General features: G+C 42.8%; 1 protein-coding gene across 2 annotated transcripts; it reads right to left on the reverse strand.

Annotated features, from left to right (window-relative positions):
* Positions 1-1,872: 1,872 nt before the first annotated feature.
* Positions 1,873-14,054, reverse strand: Sar1a (secretion associated Ras related GTPase 1A). Of its 2 annotated transcripts, none has more exons than XM_048338940.1 (7): positions 13,925-14,054; positions 10,133-10,206; positions 9,901-10,020; positions 9,167-9,232; positions 7,846-7,949; positions 4,830-4,961; positions 1,873-2,029 (listed from the first exon to the last, which is right to left on the reverse strand). In XM_048338940.1, the coding sequence occupies exons 2-7, from the start codon at positions 10,188-10,190 to the stop codon at positions 1,913-1,915; spliced, it is 597 nt and encodes a 198-aa protein (XP_048194897.1). In that variant the 5' UTR covers positions 10,191-10,206; positions 13,925-14,054; the 3' UTR covers positions 1,873-1,912. The 2 variants fall into 2 exon arrangements, with proteins under 2 accessions (XP_048194897.1, XP_048194898.1); XM_048338941.1 differs by having other exon boundaries at positions 13,889-14,025.
* Between the last annotated feature and the right edge of the window lie 5,496 nt (positions 14,055-19,550).

The following is a 19,550-nucleotide window of genomic DNA, read 5'->3' on the forward strand; positions in this document are numbered from 1 at the left end:
TTACTACAAAGTGATCAGGGAGAAGGGGGGGGGGGGGGGGGACTAACACTGAAGCCATCGTACTTCTCATGTCTCTGGACAGAGACATAAATGTGGACAGCTTTGAGCCAAAGGAAATAAAAAGTGTGCAAGCTATGACTAGTTCATTCACTGACCGCTAGATTTGTTCACTTAAGGCTTTAATGAACCCTTTCCAACCTGTCAACTCTGTCTTAATCCAGCTATGCCCGCTGTAAACACTGTGAGTGCATGCACTTCCCAGACCTACCTCACTGAGCCTCTGCCTTCAGTCCCTGGCCGTGGAGCAGATGCTTTCTCAACACATCAGTGCACTAGACTAAGAACAATGACTCCAACGGAACACATGACTCTCTTGCACCCTGGAGAATGGCTTCCTCCTTTCCTACCCCACCACTGGGTGGAGGAATCCACTTAGTTGAATTTAATCCTTAGCAAAGAAGCATCATAATTTTCAACTTTGAGAAATCTACCTCTAATCTTGTACTAAGTAGGGGAAAATGAGAAAAAATATTCTCCCATGTTAACAGCATTTCCTAATTTTTCATCTTTTACTACAAGTCGAATATAAATTAAGATTATGAAAATTCAATTTCCCATGTGTCACTGAAAAAATGGAAAGCTATAAAAATGTTCGTGACGCACATGGGGCTGCTCTCTCACATATGGGGTGCTCCTGGCAGCAGGGAGGTGCCTCCAGAGGCTCTACAGCAAGTCCCAGCTGATTTCTGCAATGGAGAAAGGCAATTTCATACAAAAAAAAAAAAAAGCCACAGATGTTAACCATTACCTTAAACACCAACAAAATAGATAATCAGTAGAGAAAAGAACAGCTCGAGAAAAACCAAGTGGAAACTTTAAAACCCACTGAGAAAAGTCTTTCCTAGGTTCACACAAGTGCTACAATATCCTAAGTCCTCAACTCATAATATCTTAAGTTCTCAACTCATAACTGAGCCCTTAAAAGCTGTATTCCCCTATCCAGAACATTCCCCTTTACAATCTGTACAAAATAAGTGATACACTTATACATGAGAAATGTTCTCAACCCTTTATACTTTTTATAACTGGAAATGAAAAAGGAAGGTGCTATGAAGAGAAATGAAATGTTACAACAGTGTGAGCGCAAAGACTGGCTGAAGCTTGCAACTTTATAAGAAAAAAGTAATGCCAATAACTGACCCTATAATTCATTCTCCACAGTGAACAATCTACTACCCACTCCATGACGAGGAATCGCCCAACTTACCACAGTGGAACCTGCCACACTTGCAGGGTTCTGCCCCTTTCCTAGTCCTCAGTACACAAGCTGATGCCACTTCCAATGAGGCAGGGACAGGGGAGCTTCTCCACCAATCTACTATTTCAATGGGCAGAAGTTCGCCCACCCTACTTAGCTCTGGCTCCCAATGTGCACGTGTTCATAATTTTGCCAAGTATCTAAATGCCACTCACTAGTTTTAAAAGAAAGAAAGAAATAGAACTCTGGACCAAGAAAATTTTGAACTCAAACAGTTAGGAGGGATACCAATCACATTAACAACACTTTTCTTTTTTTAAAAATAGAATCACTTTCTTTTGAAATCAACCACAGTGGTGAGACGTGTTTTTCTTTTCAGGTGTCCTATGATGGCACACAGTTTTACCCAGCAAATCCTGCCAGCTTCTGAGTCCCGGGATACTGACCTGACCCAGCATGGGGGGACAGCATTACCTCCCAACAGTGTGGAGAAGAGCACATGTCACCACTGGGTGATGAGAGTTGACAAACTCGGCTTCTCAACGCCAGACATGGTTGGAGAGCTTTCCTTGCTCTATTAGAAAAGTTCATGAGGAAGCTGTGAATAGGATCAGTCCAGAGAAGTAAAACTCTTTTATTTTCACTGTCCAAATATCAGTCAATATACTGGGAAAGCCAGCGGAAGCCCTCGCCGTAGCCTTGCCTCTTGAGCACACTGCACATGAACACCTCCATGGGGCGTGCATTCAGCTCCTTCAGAGTCACATTTCCCTAAAGGAGGTAGAACCAAGGCAGGCCTGTTAGCATTTCCACAGAGAAAAAGAGTGAAAGGGTTATCACTATAATCACTTTCTCAGTCCCTTAAATGAAAATCTAAGTAGATAATTACAGAAACATATCTCTTGCTTTCAGGATAGAATAAACAACATAGTTCAATTCCCAGCCTTCTATCTCTTGAAAAGCATTTGCTTTGAGTACTGGACATTCATTGGAAAGTTATGGCGGCAAAGTAAGAAAATGCCACTGGAACTCATGGAACCAACAAGCTCTTTGATGGGCTAGAGGTGTTTAGAAGAACATTCAGCAAGAGACAATGACAAAGTTGTACTGAGGAAATTAACAGCTGCTGAACAACAAATGTGTTATAAATCACTTGTAACTGAAGGTAAGTATTTCTAGAAATAAATATAACAGTAGCAAGACTAAGGAACCATGTAAAAAAGGAAGTTATCATAGATCACAAAGAAAGATAGTTTTAAAAATATTAAAGAAAAGCCACCAGGCACTGGTGGCTCACACCTGTAATCCTAGCTACTCACAAGGCTGAGATTTTGAGGATCATAGTTCGAAGCCAGTCTGGGCACAAAAGTCCCCATAAGACTCATCTCCAGGGCTGGGAATGTGGCTTACAGGAAGAATGCTTGCTTAGCATGCATGAAGCCCCCTGGGTTCGATTCCTCAGCACCACATAAACAGAAAAATCCAGAAGTGGTGCTGTGGCTCAAGAGGTAGAGTGCTAGCCTTGAGCAAAAAGAAGCCAGGGACAGTGCTCAGGCCCTCAAAACTGAAGTGCAACCACGTTAGAATTTAGCTTCTTGAAGAGGTAGCTGGATTAGGTTAACAAGGCTTACTGCTCAACCATGGGTTTTGGGTTTTTGCTTTCTCATTAGCCAAAGTATTTTACATGGCACACATTTCTGAATCCTTTCTTTAGTCCATGACACCTCCACACCCCGCGCCACACCCATGTTCCTTGTTGCTATCAGTGTGAAGCTGCCACTGCCCTTCCCAGAATCCTTGAGAGGTTGCAGAATGAATGCACACAGCCAATCTGCATCTCATACTTAGGGCAAAACGGACTGTAAGTCCTCCCTGGACTTAAATACACAGATATCCTAAAATAAGAATTAGAATGGAAAGCATAATCAAATTCTCTTTCCTATAGAATTTCTATTTTATTTAAAATCTATTTTTACAGTAGCTAAGAGTCCTGCTGTTTGGCCAAGTGCTTGTGGCACTTGTCCTGCATGTCTGACCCTGCAGAAGCTGGGGTGAGGTGACATACAAAAATGACCAGAATTAGATGTTATTGCAGAGTATTCTCGTTAACACTGCCCCTGCAGGCAAGCAGGTGGCCCTGCCTGGCTGAAAACCATGCTTTGCACAGGTGGGACAAATGCTTTGAAGGCTGTACCCGGTGAACAAGCACACCAAGATACACATCAAGATAGTCAGAAGGTTGAAGAGCTGTTTGAATTGGACAGAATTACTCAAGGTGGGAGATGTTAAGTGTTTTCTTCAGGATGGAGATGAACCACTTGTCCATACTACCTGTACAATTAAAATTGCATTGAAATAACCAGAAAAAGAGAGAGAGAGAGAGAGAGAGAGAGGAGAGAGAGAGAGAGAGAGAGAGAGAGAGAGAGAGAGAAACAAACAAAGAAACAAAGAAAGAGAGAGAGGACTGGCAACAAAAACAAAACAAAGACTCATCTCCAATAAACCACTCAAAAACCAGAAGTGGTTCTATGGCTCAAGTGGTAGAGTACTACCCTTAGGTACAAAAAGGCTCAGGGATAATGCCTAGGCCCTGAGTTCAAACATTTCAACAACAAAAAAGAAAAAAAGAAGCCTAGGGATGCTATGCTACTTATCACATCTGATCTGTATATCCTGTCAGAGTCTGCTTTTCTAAACAGAACCCTTTTTTGTAACTGGAGACTATATAAGCAACTAATGTGCAAGACTAGTTCTATCTCTGGTTTTATATCAAACTTGCTGTGAAGACTATTTCCTCATCTGCAAAATAGCTAACACTCTTACCTCTCTGAATAAGAATCAAATACTTACTTTGATTTTAATACTTCAAAAGTGATGTGATGCTAGTTTATAATCTAAAATCTCCAGTCACAAAAATGGATTTCTAAGCTACAAGTCTTTCAAGAATCAAGAAGGGGCCTCTTTCTCAGAATCAATTTGTAAGATAATCAGAAAATTATAATAAAAAAAAAGATTCTCTTTACTAAATTTTTCAAATACTTAAAGGACTAGATATTACTAGTTGGGAGAAAGAGGTGGGAGGCCAGCTTGGGCGAAAAGAAGTTTGTGAGACTCCAACTCAACCAATGGCTGAGATGGCACCTGACATCCCCATACCATGGGAAGCATAGCCCAGGCCTGCGCTGGCATCAAGCAAGACCCAATCTCAAAAATAACCAGTGCAATACGGGGCTGGAGGCATGGCTCAAGTGGTAGAATACCTGCCTAGCAAGCACACAAGGCAAGTCCTGTGTTCAATCCACCCACCATACCAAAAAAATAAGAAAATGGTTAAAGGGATCAGAAGTTGCTCAGTAGCCTAATGTGTGAGGTCCTAGATTCAATCACCAGCATTGCCCAAAATAAATAAAATATTTCCCTGCCTTCAGTGAGCTTACAAAATACCTACACTAAGAGAAATCCTAAGCCAATTCTAAACTTTTGAAAGGAAAGCAGAATCTAGATAGCAAAACATCTGTGATTTAAACACTGTGGATGTCCTTCCTAGGACTCCCAAACATTTTTCCCTTACCTTTCCTGTGGTTTGTCCATAAAGCCCAAATATTTCACGGAGCTTTTCTTCACTGATAGCATCTGACCTGTCAATTTTGTTTCCCAAAATAAGGATTGGCACGTTGGATATTGTTTCATCAGTCATTAAAGCCTAAAGGTAGGATTAAAAAAAGAGATAAATGAAGAACCCATAAAAGTACACCAGATTAATGAAAACTCTTTGATTTTTCCACATCTCATATGGCATCATATATGCAAAGTGAAAATCTTGATGTAAAGTATGCTTTGGCATTAAGTAAAAATCCCCCTAACTGCCTCAAAAGGCTGTCTATTCCCAAGGCAGGACTGTCCCAACTTCCACTCAGAGCTGGTTTGCTGAACCACAAACCATCCTCAGAACTGAGCAGACTTGCAAGGATAAATGCTCTGGCTACAGAGCTCAAGAACACTATAGAAACTCCTGAGCAATCATTCAGGGCCAGTATAGGCAAAGCACAACCTCACACACTGACAGAGACACAGAAAGCAGGGAAGAGATGCCCTCTTTAAAATGCTAATTCTATCTGTGACCATACTACCCTGAAAGCACCAATCTCATCTGATCTAAGAAGCTAATAAGCAGGACCGTGCCTGGTTAGTACCTGGATGCGGAAAACCCTAATTCTATGTTCATATTCATGTTTACAAAGCTAAAAGCAAAATGCAGTATTTGACTGCCACAATGAACTAGGAGAGACTAATACTAAAACAAGTTCAGATAAAGAGAATGACATTTGGGTTGAAGAAAGTCTTAGCAAAGATACAGAACTGACAGGGGGGATGTAAAGGAAGTGTAGGACTTGGATAAATGGAAAGGAGAATATAAGCAATGGCTCTGCAACAGGTTAAGAACTAAGAAGCCACACAGAAAATAGCATGGCTGGATTAAAGCACATCAACCTACAGCTAGAATATACAACATGGTGCCATATCCCACATTCTAAAAAAGTTAGCTTCACTATACCCTGAGACCACAAATCCAGATGTGAGTAAAAGTCTAGATCTTCAGACCCTATTCTATAAAAGGCAAAACATAAGAAAGGCTGGCAAGTATGAGTCAAGTGTTAGGGCACCTGCCTAGCAAAGCACAAGGCCCTCAGCTCAACCCCAGAAGTGTTCAAACAAAACAAAAAAAAGGTTTAATAGCTACAGGAAGTATAAGGGAGAAGAACAAGTGAGGAAGCCAGCAGGGAACAGCTTGTACAATATCCAAGGAAGGATAAGGATAAGTTGTTCTCTGTGTTTGGAACATATTTGAATACACCCAATACAAAGAAAGGATGCTGGAGAAAAAGCAGCAAACAGAAAGAGAAGAAAATAAAAGATTTTTGTGCTTTGCAGAAGATTTGTGGACTTTATCCTGAAAGTGATAGAAAACTAAGATTATTAATATGACGAGTCCAAGAGAATTCCTTCCTGCATTACAGTGCATGGCAGAATGGTGTTGGAATCTACAACACTCGAGTTTCTGAACTACATGTCCAGAAAAGGGGGTAGAGGAAGACAAATAGCTGTGCTGTGGGAAAACAGAATTAATAGGCACAACTGTCGGGCAGATAGAATTTAAAAGGCTGAAGTTCAAGAGAGGTCTAGATGAGAAAATCCATCTAGAAGTCACTGATATGGTGGCAGATGACAGAATGGGGAGTGACTAGCCTAGGAGAAAGTACAGGACATGGGGAACACTCACAATTTAGGGATAGGCAAAGGAATAATAAGTCCCATGGAAGCGACAGAAATACCAGCTTAGAGAACAAGAAAACCAAGAATGTAGGAGGAATGTAAGGAGAGGAAAACTGGCTGGCCCATAGGAAATGCCACATGAGACTACAGATTTGAAAAGCATTTTGCAAATAACGAGTCAGGTTCTAATAGCCAGAAACAGGTGTAGAAAAATATAAACTGAAGAAAAAGATTTGAGAGCCCCAGATTCGATTCTTCAGTACCACATAAACAGAAAAGGCCAGAAATAGCACTGTGGCTCAAGTGGTAGAGTGCTAGCCTTGAGCACAAGAGGCTCAGGGACAGTGCCCAGGCCTTGAGTTCAAGCCCCAGGATTGGCAAAAAGAAAACAAAAGAAGCCACTTGGTGCCAGTGGCTCATACCAATGATCCTACCTACTTAGGAAGCTGAGATCTAAGGACCTCAGTTTGAAACCAGTCCAGACAGACAAACCTGTGACTCTTATCTACTATTAGTCAACGAAAAGCTTGAAGTGGAGGTATGGCTCAAGTGGTATAGCACCAGCCTTGAATAAAAAAGACAAGCAACAGCATGAGGTCCTGAGTTCAAGCACCAATACTAACATTAAAAAAAAGGGGGGGGCTGGGAATATGGCCTAGTGGAAAGAGTGCTTGCCTCCTACACATGAAGCTCTCGGTTCGATTCCCCAGCACCACATATATGGAAAACGGCCAGAAGGGGCGCTGTGGCTCAGGTGGCAGAGGGCTAGCCTTGAGCGGGAAGAAGCCAGGGACAGTGCTCAGGCCCTGAGTCCAAGGCCCAGGATTGGCCAAAAAAAAAAAAGAAATGTTAAAAAAAAAGGGGGGGGGGGGCGAAGAAGAAAAAAGAAATCATTAAGCCAAGAAAATAAGAGTTGACAAAAGAAACTCCTGAAGTGAATCCTTAATAATATCAAAGGATGAATGCAAATAGACTGTTACAGTCTGCCAAGTAGGAGAGAGACAGGCACAACCGAGGAAAGCAGATTCAACATAGGAGCACTACTAACTATGCTTAGGCAACAAGCATAAACTGTTGTGTCCTGAGCAATCTTAACCACACCATTACCCTATGATAGACACCATAGAATTTATTTTAAAGTTCAAGCTGAGATTCCTCAGGACAGTGAAAAACATGTCATAGATTTTCAAACATTTTTTTCTTTTTTACTAGAACTCAGACCACAAGCTAGTTGGAATGATTAATCACAGGCACTACTGAGCTATATCACACGAGAAATAGATGCCAAGAAAAGAAAAAAAATAAAAACGTACATTAAGCTCAACTTTGGATTCCATGAGGCGAGAATGATCTGCACAGTCCACCAGAAAGACAATCCCATTGATTGCTGGAAGATAATTTTTCCAAACCCGACGTGCTAAAAGACAAAGTTTGTAGTTGCATCAACAAAAACACATTTTGAAAATGTCTACAAAATGGGAAAAATTTGGCTGTTCTCACTACCTTAAATTCCCTATGGATTTTTTTTTTTTAATTTGCCAGTCCTGGGCCTTGGACTCAGGGCCTGAGCACTGTCCCTGGCTTCTTTTTGCTCAGAGCTAGCACTCTGCCACTTGAGCCACAGTGCCACTTCTGGCCATTTTCTATATATGTGGTGCTGGGGAATCGAACCCTGGGCTTCATGTACATGAGGCAAGCACTCTTGCCACTAGGCCATATTCCCAGCCCTCCCTATGGATTTCTAACTCCTGGCCAACGGGATGCAAACTGATGGACTGATAAGACTAACCCTGATTTCTGTAAATTTCCCAAGAGTTTCTATCTTCCCTGAAAAATAGCAACATGTGCTGGCAACCCCATGCCTACCTACCCAAATGCCAACAATCAGCCAGAAGTGAACAGTAGCTTCCCCTTTAGATGAAGTCTGAGCTCTTCAGTTTACCAAAATGTCCACTAGTCTGCAGTGTTACACCCTGACAATCTGACTCACTTAAGTGACCAGTGTCATCCTCAGAGCCATTTTTGTTCCCAACATCAGTAAATTAAATAAATAAGATCAAGATTCAAATTACTTGCCCCAGAAATCTTTAGTCTTAACCAACTAGTGTATGGGTGTGCTAACACACTACTGCTCACCCTGCGGGCAACTGTCTGACAGATGGTTTATGTCCAAGGGCAAGTTACTCAACCTCTCACATTTAACACAAAGTCTTAGAAATGTTTTAGGATTTTTTGTTTGCGACAGGCTCTTTCTATGTATCTCAGGCTCACCTGGAACTCTCAGCCTCACTTGCGATTATAGGCAGGAAATGTTTCATGACAAGAGGTAATCAATGAAAAGTAGTGCCTTATTATGCATAGTATTACAATTTCCTTTATCCAGGTAATATTATTAAATGAGTTTCAACTAAGAGACATGAATTTGCTAAGCAGGCACTGTACTTGCTGAGCCAGCCCTAGTTTCTAAGCCATTCATTTCTGGTCCTTGGAATAGGGTAAAAAAGAAAGCATGTCTACATCCAATGGTGAATTCTAAATGCAAGTAATTTATAAGATAAAAGGACATGCTGCTTTGGGAGAGAGAACACAAATGAACCACAAGTACATACTACACATCCACGTCCATGCTCTTACCTTGCTCATGTCCACCAAGATCAAAAGTGGTAAACGTCATTCCAGCAATTGTCAGTTCTTCTGATGCTGAAATTGTGAAGAGGAAAGAAATAAACTTTTCCAGCCAAAGGCCCAACTAGCATTACTATACATAAATACTAATGCACAACTTAATGAAGCTTTCTCCTGGTAAAGATAAAGATACAGGAATGAAATATACTATTAACCCATTCCAAACAAGTTTGTTTTGTTTTGGTTGTTTTTTTTTTTTTGGTCAGTTGTGGGGCTTGAACTCTGAGTCTGAGCACTGTCTCTGAGCTCTTCAGCTCAAGGCTAGAGCTCTACCACTTGAGCCACAGTGCCACTTCCAGTTTTCTGATGGTTAGTTGGAGATAAAGAGTCTCAGACTTTCCTGCCTGGGCTAGCGTTGAACTGTGATCCTCAGAGCTCAGCCTCCTGAGTAGCTAGGATTACAGGTGGGAGCCACTGACACCTGGTCCAAATTTTTTTCCCCTATGATGTTTTCTACTTTGTAGAAGTAGGTATGGGAGATGTGTCCCATTACAGAAGCAGTACAAATAGATAGGGGCAAAGCTCCAGATGTTTACAGTAAGTGACCTGAGTATTTCCTATAGATAACTTATAAATGACCTGGCTTCTGGGATCTCAGATAACAAAAGTTAAATAGAAATTCACTCTCCAAGTTTCACACTGACCTTCAAAGATAAAAGGTCACCTGGTATTTTGAAACCTACTTGGATGTAGTGTTGGAACATGCTGGCCCAATCTGTCATCTTTGAGCATGTGAAGAAGAGTAGTTTTGCCCGCATTGTCCAAGCCCAAGAATACAAGTTTCCCAGATTTCTTGTAGAGTCCTAAAAGATAAAATAATTTTCAAATGTAAATTGTCTCTCTCCAATTTAAACTGTTGGAGGAAATATACAAAGTTTGCAACTATAACAGGGTTCAAGGAAATAGCTTCTTTACCTAGAAACTGGAGCACACTGCTGAAGCCATTGTAGATCCACTCAAAGATGAAAGACATTATTAATGCTTACTACCTGTATAAAATATTAAAGTAGTAAACATTAGCTTTCTGAATACCACCACATTCCTAGAGAAGTTAATTTTTATTCCTATATGCATGTTATACGTGTCCATAGACTCTTCTTTTCTGGCCAACCAAAGCAAAGACAATTTTCCCCCCTTAAGACAATGATTCTGTACCCTGAAAGAAGCTTCTATGATCTGCTGTCTACATCAATTCCTGGTTTCCTAACTTTCAAAGTGATACTCAAGAGGGCTAAGAGTTAACAGATACATTTTCTTCTTTTACTGCGTGACTGGCTCCTCCAGGCAACTGCTCATTCACACTCCCTAGATGCACCACTGCTGTCTGTCTACCAGTTAGCAACACCTCTAAGAAATCATTCTTATCAATAATCTGGATCAAAAGGCCATATAGATACACTGGGTAGGAAATGAAAGTGAAAAGCATACTACTGGAATGAAAATCCTATTAAGCTACCATTATTGTACACAGTTCTTAAAAAAAGAAAAGTACCAGGAGCAGATGGCTCATGCCTGAATTCCTAGCTATCCAAGTGGCTGAGATCTGAGGATCACAGTGTGAAGCCAACCCAAGCAAATAAAGCAGGGCTGGGGATAGATATGGCCTAGTGGCAAGAGTGCTTACCTCGTATACATGAGGCCCTGGGTTCAATTCCCCAGCACCACATATACAGAAAACGGCCAGAAGCGGCGCTGTGGCTCAAGTGGCAGAGTGCTAGCCTTGAGCAAAAAGAAGCCAGGGGCAGTGCTCAGGCCCTGATTCCAAGCCCCAGGACTGGCCAAAAAAAAAAAAAAAAAAAAAAACCAAGCAAATAAAGCAGACAAATTCTCACCTCCAACTAACTAACCTGCAAAAAACAGGGAAGGAGGTATATCTCAAGTGGTAGAGTACCCCTCGGGCAAAAAAAAGCTAAGCAAGAACACAAAGCTCTAAGTTCAAGCCTCAATACTGGTGGGGTAAGCACAGATGTGTGTGCACTCACTCACACGCGGGAACACACACACATACACAAAATCATTATAATAAAGGAATAGACTCCAGAGTACAATTTAGTATTGATATTAACTCCACCCTTCCTACTATTCCACAGGCAATGTACAAGCAATGTACAAAACTACTAACAGGTCTATACACACTGGTATTAACAGATTGAAGAGTGAAATTAAGAGAGAATGTAGAGAAACTGGTGACTCCTCAGGTTTCTCAGGTGCATTTATTTCTTGGGTCACACTGAATGTTTTGCCTCTGTATCTGGTTTAGTGTGTATGAGGGGAAGGAAAGGGGTGTCACCACTTTCATTCCTCTCCCTCAGCGGGGGCATCTCAACACAAAACTTTAGGTATGATCAACCACTATCTTTTTCTGTGTTGCCCAGACTGGTCTGAACTCCTGGACTCTAGCCATCCTCATATCCCAGCCTCCTAAATCAGACAATCCCCTTTACCCAGCCCCAGGTACATTCTTAGAATTCAGGTTGGAGGAAATACAGATGGCACAGGTCTATAATCCTAGCTACTCGGGAGGCTGAGATCTGAGTGTGGGTTCAAAGCCAACCTGGGGAGGAAAATCTGTGAGACTCTTGTATCTAATTAGCCACAAAAAAAAAAAAAAAAAAAAAAAGCTGGAATGAAGCTGTGGCTTAACAGAGTGCTAGCCTTGAACAGGGACAGTGCCCAAGCCCTGATCTCAAGGACTGGCATGTGCACACATGCATGTGCATGCACGCAAGTGACACACACACACACGCACACAATAATTCAGGTTGAAGAGGAAACTGAAAAATGCAAACTTTTTTCCATCTTTTTATCCAATGACTGGGTTTTTATCAGGTCTGTGGCATGGCCTATGAGCCTCAGGAACTACTTATTGCTTACTTTCCTCAGCTCTTATCATAAAGGGAACAAATAAAGTGGGAGTTTGGGTGGTGATGCAATTGAAGGAAAAGTTTTCATGAAAAGATACTAAATAAAGTTTTGTTTTACCCTTTTCAGTAACTTTTAGTCAAATACTTTGGAAAAAAAACCAGCAAAGTTAGCTTGTTAAATAACATTTGTGTCTGAAAATTTAGCACAGTTGAGAAATCCGATTAGTAGGGGTCAGATGTGGCTCAAATGGTACAGAACTGCCTAGCAAGTACATGGTCCTGTGTTCAAATCCGACTGGGAACTGCAAAAAAACAAAAAAACACCCCCCCCCAAAAAAAAACCAGAAAGAGCAGTCTAGAACTTTAAATATATTTATAAAGGTCCTGTATCTCTGGTCCCATTTCTGTGGGCAAATAAAAAAACAATGTTTTCTCTGCCGTCCCCTCAGGCCTTGATGGCTATTCCATCCTTGAGATCTCAACACATCAAAACAACTCATTGGTGGTGACAGAGTTTGTACAGTATCTGCACATACATCCCAATTCATCCTTACATCAACTTTACCAAGCAGGGACCACACTGGCCTCTTGTTACCAAGAGGAAGGTGTTGACTCCTAGGCTGCTAGATTGTCCAAACTGCACAGCTGAAAAAGTAACAGTTCTGGGACTTAAACTCTCCTCTTTTAACACCAAAGCCAAAGTTCTTCCTGTTACTATAAAATTAAAATTACAAAATTGCTTTTAAAAAATAAAGGAAATGTACTTCCTATAACACACCAACTGCCAGATAACCTACAAAGTCTTTACAACACACACCTTCTGAATGGTATTCTAATAATTAGCATCTTAGTTATTTTCTTGATCCATTCTGTGACATTATGGCAAGTTGGAGTACTCTAAAATTTAAGGGCTTTGAAGACCAACAAAAAACACTGATGTACCTAAAATGAAAGCTTGCAAGTTCAGGACTGACTGGTTCAAACAAATATAAAGGATAAGCATCAAAATAACTATGAACGAAAAATTCACACATTACTTCTTAGACATACTCAGAGCAACTTGGAAACACCATTCCAGATAGACCAAGTATAGAAGGCAGCGGGCCTTTGACTAAGAAACACTGTTTGGCTTGAGGGAGATAAATGTCAAAGGTCACCTGCCCTACAGCAATTCTTCCTAAACCTCAGATATCATCCCAAACAGATGGATTCCCCTTCGGGAAGAAGACGAGACAAGTAAGGGTGTAAGAGGCAATCTGGTGCGATCCTCACCTCCAATAAATCATGCAGAAAAAAACTAATCTGTGCCAAACGCTCAAGAGTGAATTTTTCCATGCACACCAGAGAAGGGATGGGGGGGGGGGAGGAGAAAAGCCAGGGTTCGAGAAACAGTCCATCAGAAGACTAGAGCAAGCTTACGTGGGAGGAGCCTTGAACTAGGAGCCTGCAGACCTGGTTGGGGCGGGCCTTGGGCCTCGGGCCTCAATCCCACCCAGGGTCTGTGAAACAAGGGGTAATCACCGAGGAATCCCACCACCGGCCTCACCTAGCACAACGCAAGGCCGTTTTGTGAACCCGAGCCCAGTCTGTTACCCTGCCCAGCTGCTGTAAGGCCCCCAACAAACATGCAAGTGGGCCCCGTACCCCCCGAGACCGGCGGTAGCTGGAGCAGTCCCGGCCCAGCCGGCCCGTCTCCGCCCAGAACCAGCCCTGGGGCCCACAAAGCCGCCTGCGTGTCACTTCCCCCCCTCCCCCGCCAGGCTGGCCTCCGCCCGACCCTCCCCGACGCCCACCCCAAACCCTCGACCCCGGCTGCCTCCCCGGCCAAGGCGCCCAGACTCACGGCCCGAGGGTCTCCTCTGGTGGTGGCGGGCGGCTCCGACCCTCCCTCACAGCGCACGGACCAGCAGCTCCCGGGACCGCCAGCAACTCGCCGGATATACGTCACCACACCTCCCCAGACACTTCCGGGCGCGTGCTGGTCCCGCCCCTTCGTAGCGTCCAGCCGCTCTCCCTAAGTACCGCCCTACCAGCCACTCAGGCTGTGGGAGCGGGCTGAAGGCGTGACGTCTGCGCTCGGGGGGCGGAGCTTGGACCTAGCCGGCTTTCTCTGGGCCACGCCATACGTGGCACTGCTGGGCTGGGCTGGAGGGAACATGTGTGTGCGTGTGTGTGTATGTACGGAGCTTGCGTGTGTGTGTGTGTTTGTTTTGCTTCTAAAATTCATACGGGAAAATAAGATACAAGACTAGTACTGCGGAGCTGGGGATATGGCCTAGTGGCAAGAGTGCTCGCCTCGTATGCATGAAGCCCTGGGTTCCATTCCCCAGTACCACATATATAGAAAATGGCCAGAAGTGGGGCTGTGGCTCAAGTTGGCAGAGTGCTAGCTTTGAGCAAAAAGAAGCCAGAGAGGACACTCAGGCCCTGAGTCCAAACCCAGGACTGGCAAAAAAAAAAAAAAAAAAAAAAGACTAGTACTGCAATGAACAGGCTCCAAACGGAAACTATACAACCTAATAAAGAGCTTCCAGTAGTAATTAGAAACTGCACAAAAAGACAAGCCACCTGGGCCTCTGATGGCTCACGCCTGTAATCATAGATAACTCAGGAGATAACTCAGGAGACTGAAACCTAGAGGAACTCTGAAGCCAGCCTAGAAAGAAAAGTCCTCAGGATTCTACCTAGAATTAATTAGCAAAATAGCAGCATCAGCCAAGCAAGCCATGAGGACTGGCCAAAAAAAAAAAAAAAAAAGGCCCAGGACTGGCAAAGAAAAAAAAAATTCAGGGGGGCTGGGAATATGGCCTAGTGGTAGAGTGCTTTCCTCACATACAGAAATAGCGCTGTGACTCAAGTGGTAGAGTGCTAGCCTTGAGGAAAAAGAAGCCAGGGACAGTGCTCAGGCCCTGATTTGTAGCCCTGGGACTGGAAGAAAGAAAGAGAAGAAAGAAAGAAAGAAAGAAAGAAAGAAAGAAAGAAAGAAAGAAAGAAAGAAAGAAAGAAAGAAAGAAAGAAAGAAAGAAAGAAAGAAAGAAAGAAAGAAAAGAAAGGAAGGAAGGAAGGAAGGAAGGAAGGAAGGAAGGAAGGAAGGAAGGAAGGAAGGAAGGAAGGAAGGAAGGGAGGGAGACCTGATTTCTAGCCCTAGGATTGGCAGAAAGAGGAAGAAAGAGAGAGAGAGAGAGGAAGGAAGGAAGGAAGGAAGGAAGGAAGGAAGGAAGAAAGAAAGAAAGAAAGAAAGAAAGAAAGGAAAGAAAGAAAGAAAGAAAGAAAGAAAGAAAGAAAGGAAGGAAGGAAGGAAGGAAGGAAGGAAGGAAGGAAGGGAGGGAGACCTGATTTCTAGCCCTAGGATTGGCAGAAAGAGGAAGAAAGAGAGAGAGAGAGAGAGGAAGGAAGGAAGGAAGGAAGGAAGGAAGGAAGGAAGGAAGAAAGAAAGAAAGAAAGAAAGAAAAAGGAAGGAAGGAAGGATTAAAATGGCACTGAGTGAGACCCAAGCTGCAGCTTGCCTGAATAAAGCCTTGCTTTTGCATTTCGGAAAAATAAAAATAAAAATGGCACTGAGCATTCTAGCAATAAACAGAAGGGCCTAGATAGGCTAGTTCACCAGCTTTTCTGCTTCTTCATTCTATAGGTCTTGGATATTGAGTTTGAATTCTTCCCAGATACAGAATAGGTTCAAGCCATGTTCTGAGGTTTTTCACCACCTTTGGTCAAATCAGGGGGACTTTAGAGAACTTGGATCCCCAAAGTTTGCAACCCTAAAAGAAATAGATCTGCCCCAGTGCTAACAATTTAGGTTCCTGGTTATGAAGGAAGGTTGGCTTTAAGAAATATGGCAGTTCAAGACAGGCACGTGTGGCTCTTGCCTATAATCCCAGCTACTCAGGAGGCTGAGATATGAGGATTGCGGTTCAAAAACAGCTTGTGTAGGAAAGACTCTTATCTGTGAGACTATTATCTCCAATTAACCACCAGGAAACCAGAAGTGACCAGGTTTCAATGTACCCACCTTTTTTGTTTGTTTGTTTGTTTTTCACAATCCTGGGGCTTGAACTCAAGGCCTGAACATTGTCCCTGGCTTCTTTTTGCTCAAGGCTAGTACTCTACCACTTGAGCCACAGCACCACTTCAGCTTTTTCTGTGTATGTGGTACTGATGAGTCGAACCCAGGGCTTCATGCATGCTAGGCAAAGCACTCTACCACTAAGCCACAATCCCAGCCCATATCCACCTTTAAAATGGTAGAGATTGTTATGTGTATAAAACAGGTTTTTCCAGAATAAATGTTTCTATCATTTGTTCTCTCTCTCTCTTTTTTTTTTTTTTTGCCAGTCCTGGGCCTTGGACTCAGGGCCTGAGCACTATCCTGGCTTCTTTTTGCTCAAGGCTACTCTGCTACTTGAGCCACATTGCCACTTCTGGCTGTTTTCTATATATATGGTGCTGGGGAATTGAACCAAGGGCTTCATGTATGTGAGGCAAGCACTCTTGCCACTAGGCCATTTTCCCAGCTCTTCATTTGTTCTTAAGTAATATTTAGAAGGTTGAAGCAACTTGATGGTTCAAAAAAGCCAAATTGGGGGGCTGGGGATATAGCCTAGTGGCAAGAGTGCCTGCCTCAGATACACGAGGCCCTAGGTTCGATTCCCCAGCACCACATATACAGAAAACGGCCAGAAGCGGCGCTGTGGCTCAAGTGGCAGAGTGCTAGCCTTGAGCGGGAAGAAGCCAGGGACGGTGCTCAGGCCCTGAGTCCAAGGCCCAGGACTGGCCAAAAAAAAAAAAAAAAAAAAAAAAAGCCAAATTGTGTCTGTGACACAGTGTTTCAAATAAATTCCAAATGATTCAGAGGCTTGCATATATTCTGCTTGGAATATATTTCAGTGGTAGAGCACAGGCAGGCTTAGTATGCCCTAAGCCCTGGGTCTAATTTCCAGCACAAATATTCACACACAATTGTGTGCACATATTTTTTTTGCCAGTTGTGGGGCTTCTACTCAGGACCTGAGCACTGTCCTTGGCTTCTTTTTGGTCAAGGCTAGCACTCTACCACTTGAGCGACAGAACAAGTAAGTACTCTACCACTACAATTGTATATTTTATATAACACTGTAGAAATAGTAGGAGAATAAAAGATAAAAGAAAGCATGGATTCTTTATAATCTTTTTTTTTTTTTTTTGGCAATCCTGAGGCTTGAACTTAGGGCCTGGGCACTGTCCCTGAGCTTCTTTTGCTCAAGGCTAGCACTCTACCACTACTTGAGCCACAGCACCCAGCTTTTTCTGTTTATGTGGTACTAAGGAATCGAACCCAGAGCTTCATGCATGGTAGGCAAGCATTCTATAACTAAGCTATATTCCTAGCCATCTTTTTTTAAATTTTTATTTATTTATTTATTTATTTTACCAATCCTGGACCTTGAACTCAGGGCCTGAGCACTGTCCCTGGCTTCTTTCTGCTCAAGGCTAGCACTCTGCTACTTGAGCCACAGTGCCACTTCTGGCCATTTTCTGTATATGTGGTGCTGGGGAATCGAACCCAGGGCTGCATGTATATGAGGCAAGCACTCTTGCCACTAGGCCATATTCCCAGCCCTTTTTATTATCTTAAAACGTCAAATATCTTGCTGGTTGTGATTGAAAATGCAGAAGCCATAAAAGAAACACAGTTGACAGGGCTGGGGATATGGTCTAGTGGCAAGAGTGTTTGCCTCGTATACATGAGGCCCTGGGTTCGATTCCCCAGCACCACATATACAGAAAATGGCCAGAAGTGGCGCTGTGGCTCAAGTGGCAGAGTGCTAGCCTTGAGCAAGAAGAAGCCAGGGACAGTGCTCAGGCCCTGAGTCCAAGCCCCAGGACTGGCCAAAAAAAAAAAAAAGAAACACAGTTGACAGATACTGGTGGCTCATGCTTGTACTCCTAGCCATTCAGGAAGTTGAGATCTGAGGATTGAGGTTCAATGTCAGGCTGAGCAGGAAAGTCTATAATACTCTTATTATCTACCAAGAAAACCAGAAGTGTAGCTGTGGCTCAAGTGGTAGAGTATCAGCCTTGAGCAGAAAAGCTAAGGGATAGTGCCCAGGCCCTGAGTTCAAGCCCCAGTACTAGCACACATACACAAAATACAACTAGTGCAAAAAAGGGCTGCAGGTGTAGTTATCAATAGAGTGCCTCCTGCGAAGTCTGAGGCTCTGAGTTAAAATCTGTGCCACCAAAAAAATTTATTTTTCTACACTTGGCACCCAAATCAGTACCCTCTTGCATGCTAGGCAAGTGTCCTACCATCAAGCTGTACACACTCACATCCACACCCACACCCTGTCACCTCTACACACTCAGCCACTTCCTACAAACATAGAAATGAATTTCTAGATTTTTCATAATATATAATGCAATGTAAACTATAATTAGCTCTTGTACTACCTTGTTTATAGTAATGTTGGTACATTATCAGTACAGATGAAATATTTCCAGGAATATTTTTGATCCACAGTTATTTATATCCTCCAATGGAGGGCAAATGTGGAACCCACAGACCTAGAGGTCCAAGTGTATTAGAGAAGATGCTGGCAGAGTAAGGCTTGTTTGAAGGTTTCCTTGATACCCATTTTGACCTTGATTCTGGAAGGCACCTTTCTCAAAGGCATTTCTATGGCATGCTGTAGCAAGGAGCAGCCAGGGGCAGTTCAGATGGCCTTTTCTCCAACTGCTATATCTCCTGTGTCTTCAGCAACTCATATTCAGTAGAACAAGTCAGCATATCTTGAGGTAGCACATTCTGGTTCCCTTCATGACTACTTATGAACATGTATAAGATTGTAATGTGTCTTGGAAAATAGGTTCTCGAGTTAGGTTGGGTTTGCATCCCAATTCTTCCACTGACTAGCTCCATAACTTTGTAACTGAAACTTTGGGGCCATAAGAGGGTAATAATAGTGTTCGTTTGTTATAGTATTCCCCATGGCTAACAAATTCTTTCAAAGTACCCAAAGAAGTTTGCTCAATAATTGAACAAGTGAGTGAATGGTTTTATGAATATTCAGATCACATCATTTCAGTTTCTAGCATAAATGTTTGATAAATGCTAATTACAACCACTGACATCTTTTTTAGTCTTGAGATTCCCCTGCCTTCCTGTAAGCATTTATGTAGGCATTCCCCCTCCCCAGAAGGCCCTTCTACTTCACCCTGTTGCTCAGCCTTGGTCAAACACCATTATAGTCAGCTAGTTTTCTCTCCTCATGCTGTCCCTCTGCTTCCTTTCTACCTCCACGACTCCTCCAATGCTCACCCACAATGATATGTTTTGGGTATTAGCCTTATCAAGCTACCATTTCTTTTTTCTTTATCTTTCTTTCTTTCTTTTTTTTCTGTTTATGTGGTGCTGAGGAATCAAACCCTGGGCTTCACTCATGCTTGGCAAATACTCTACCAGTAAGCCACATTCCAGCCCTCAAGCTACCATT

Source organism: Perognathus longimembris, chromosome 2, assembly GCF_023159225.1.
Source record: "Perognathus longimembris pacificus isolate PPM17 chromosome 2, ASM2315922v1, whole genome shotgun sequence".
Lineage (NCBI taxonomy): Eukaryota > Metazoa > Chordata > Mammalia > Rodentia > Heteromyidae > Perognathus > Perognathus longimembris.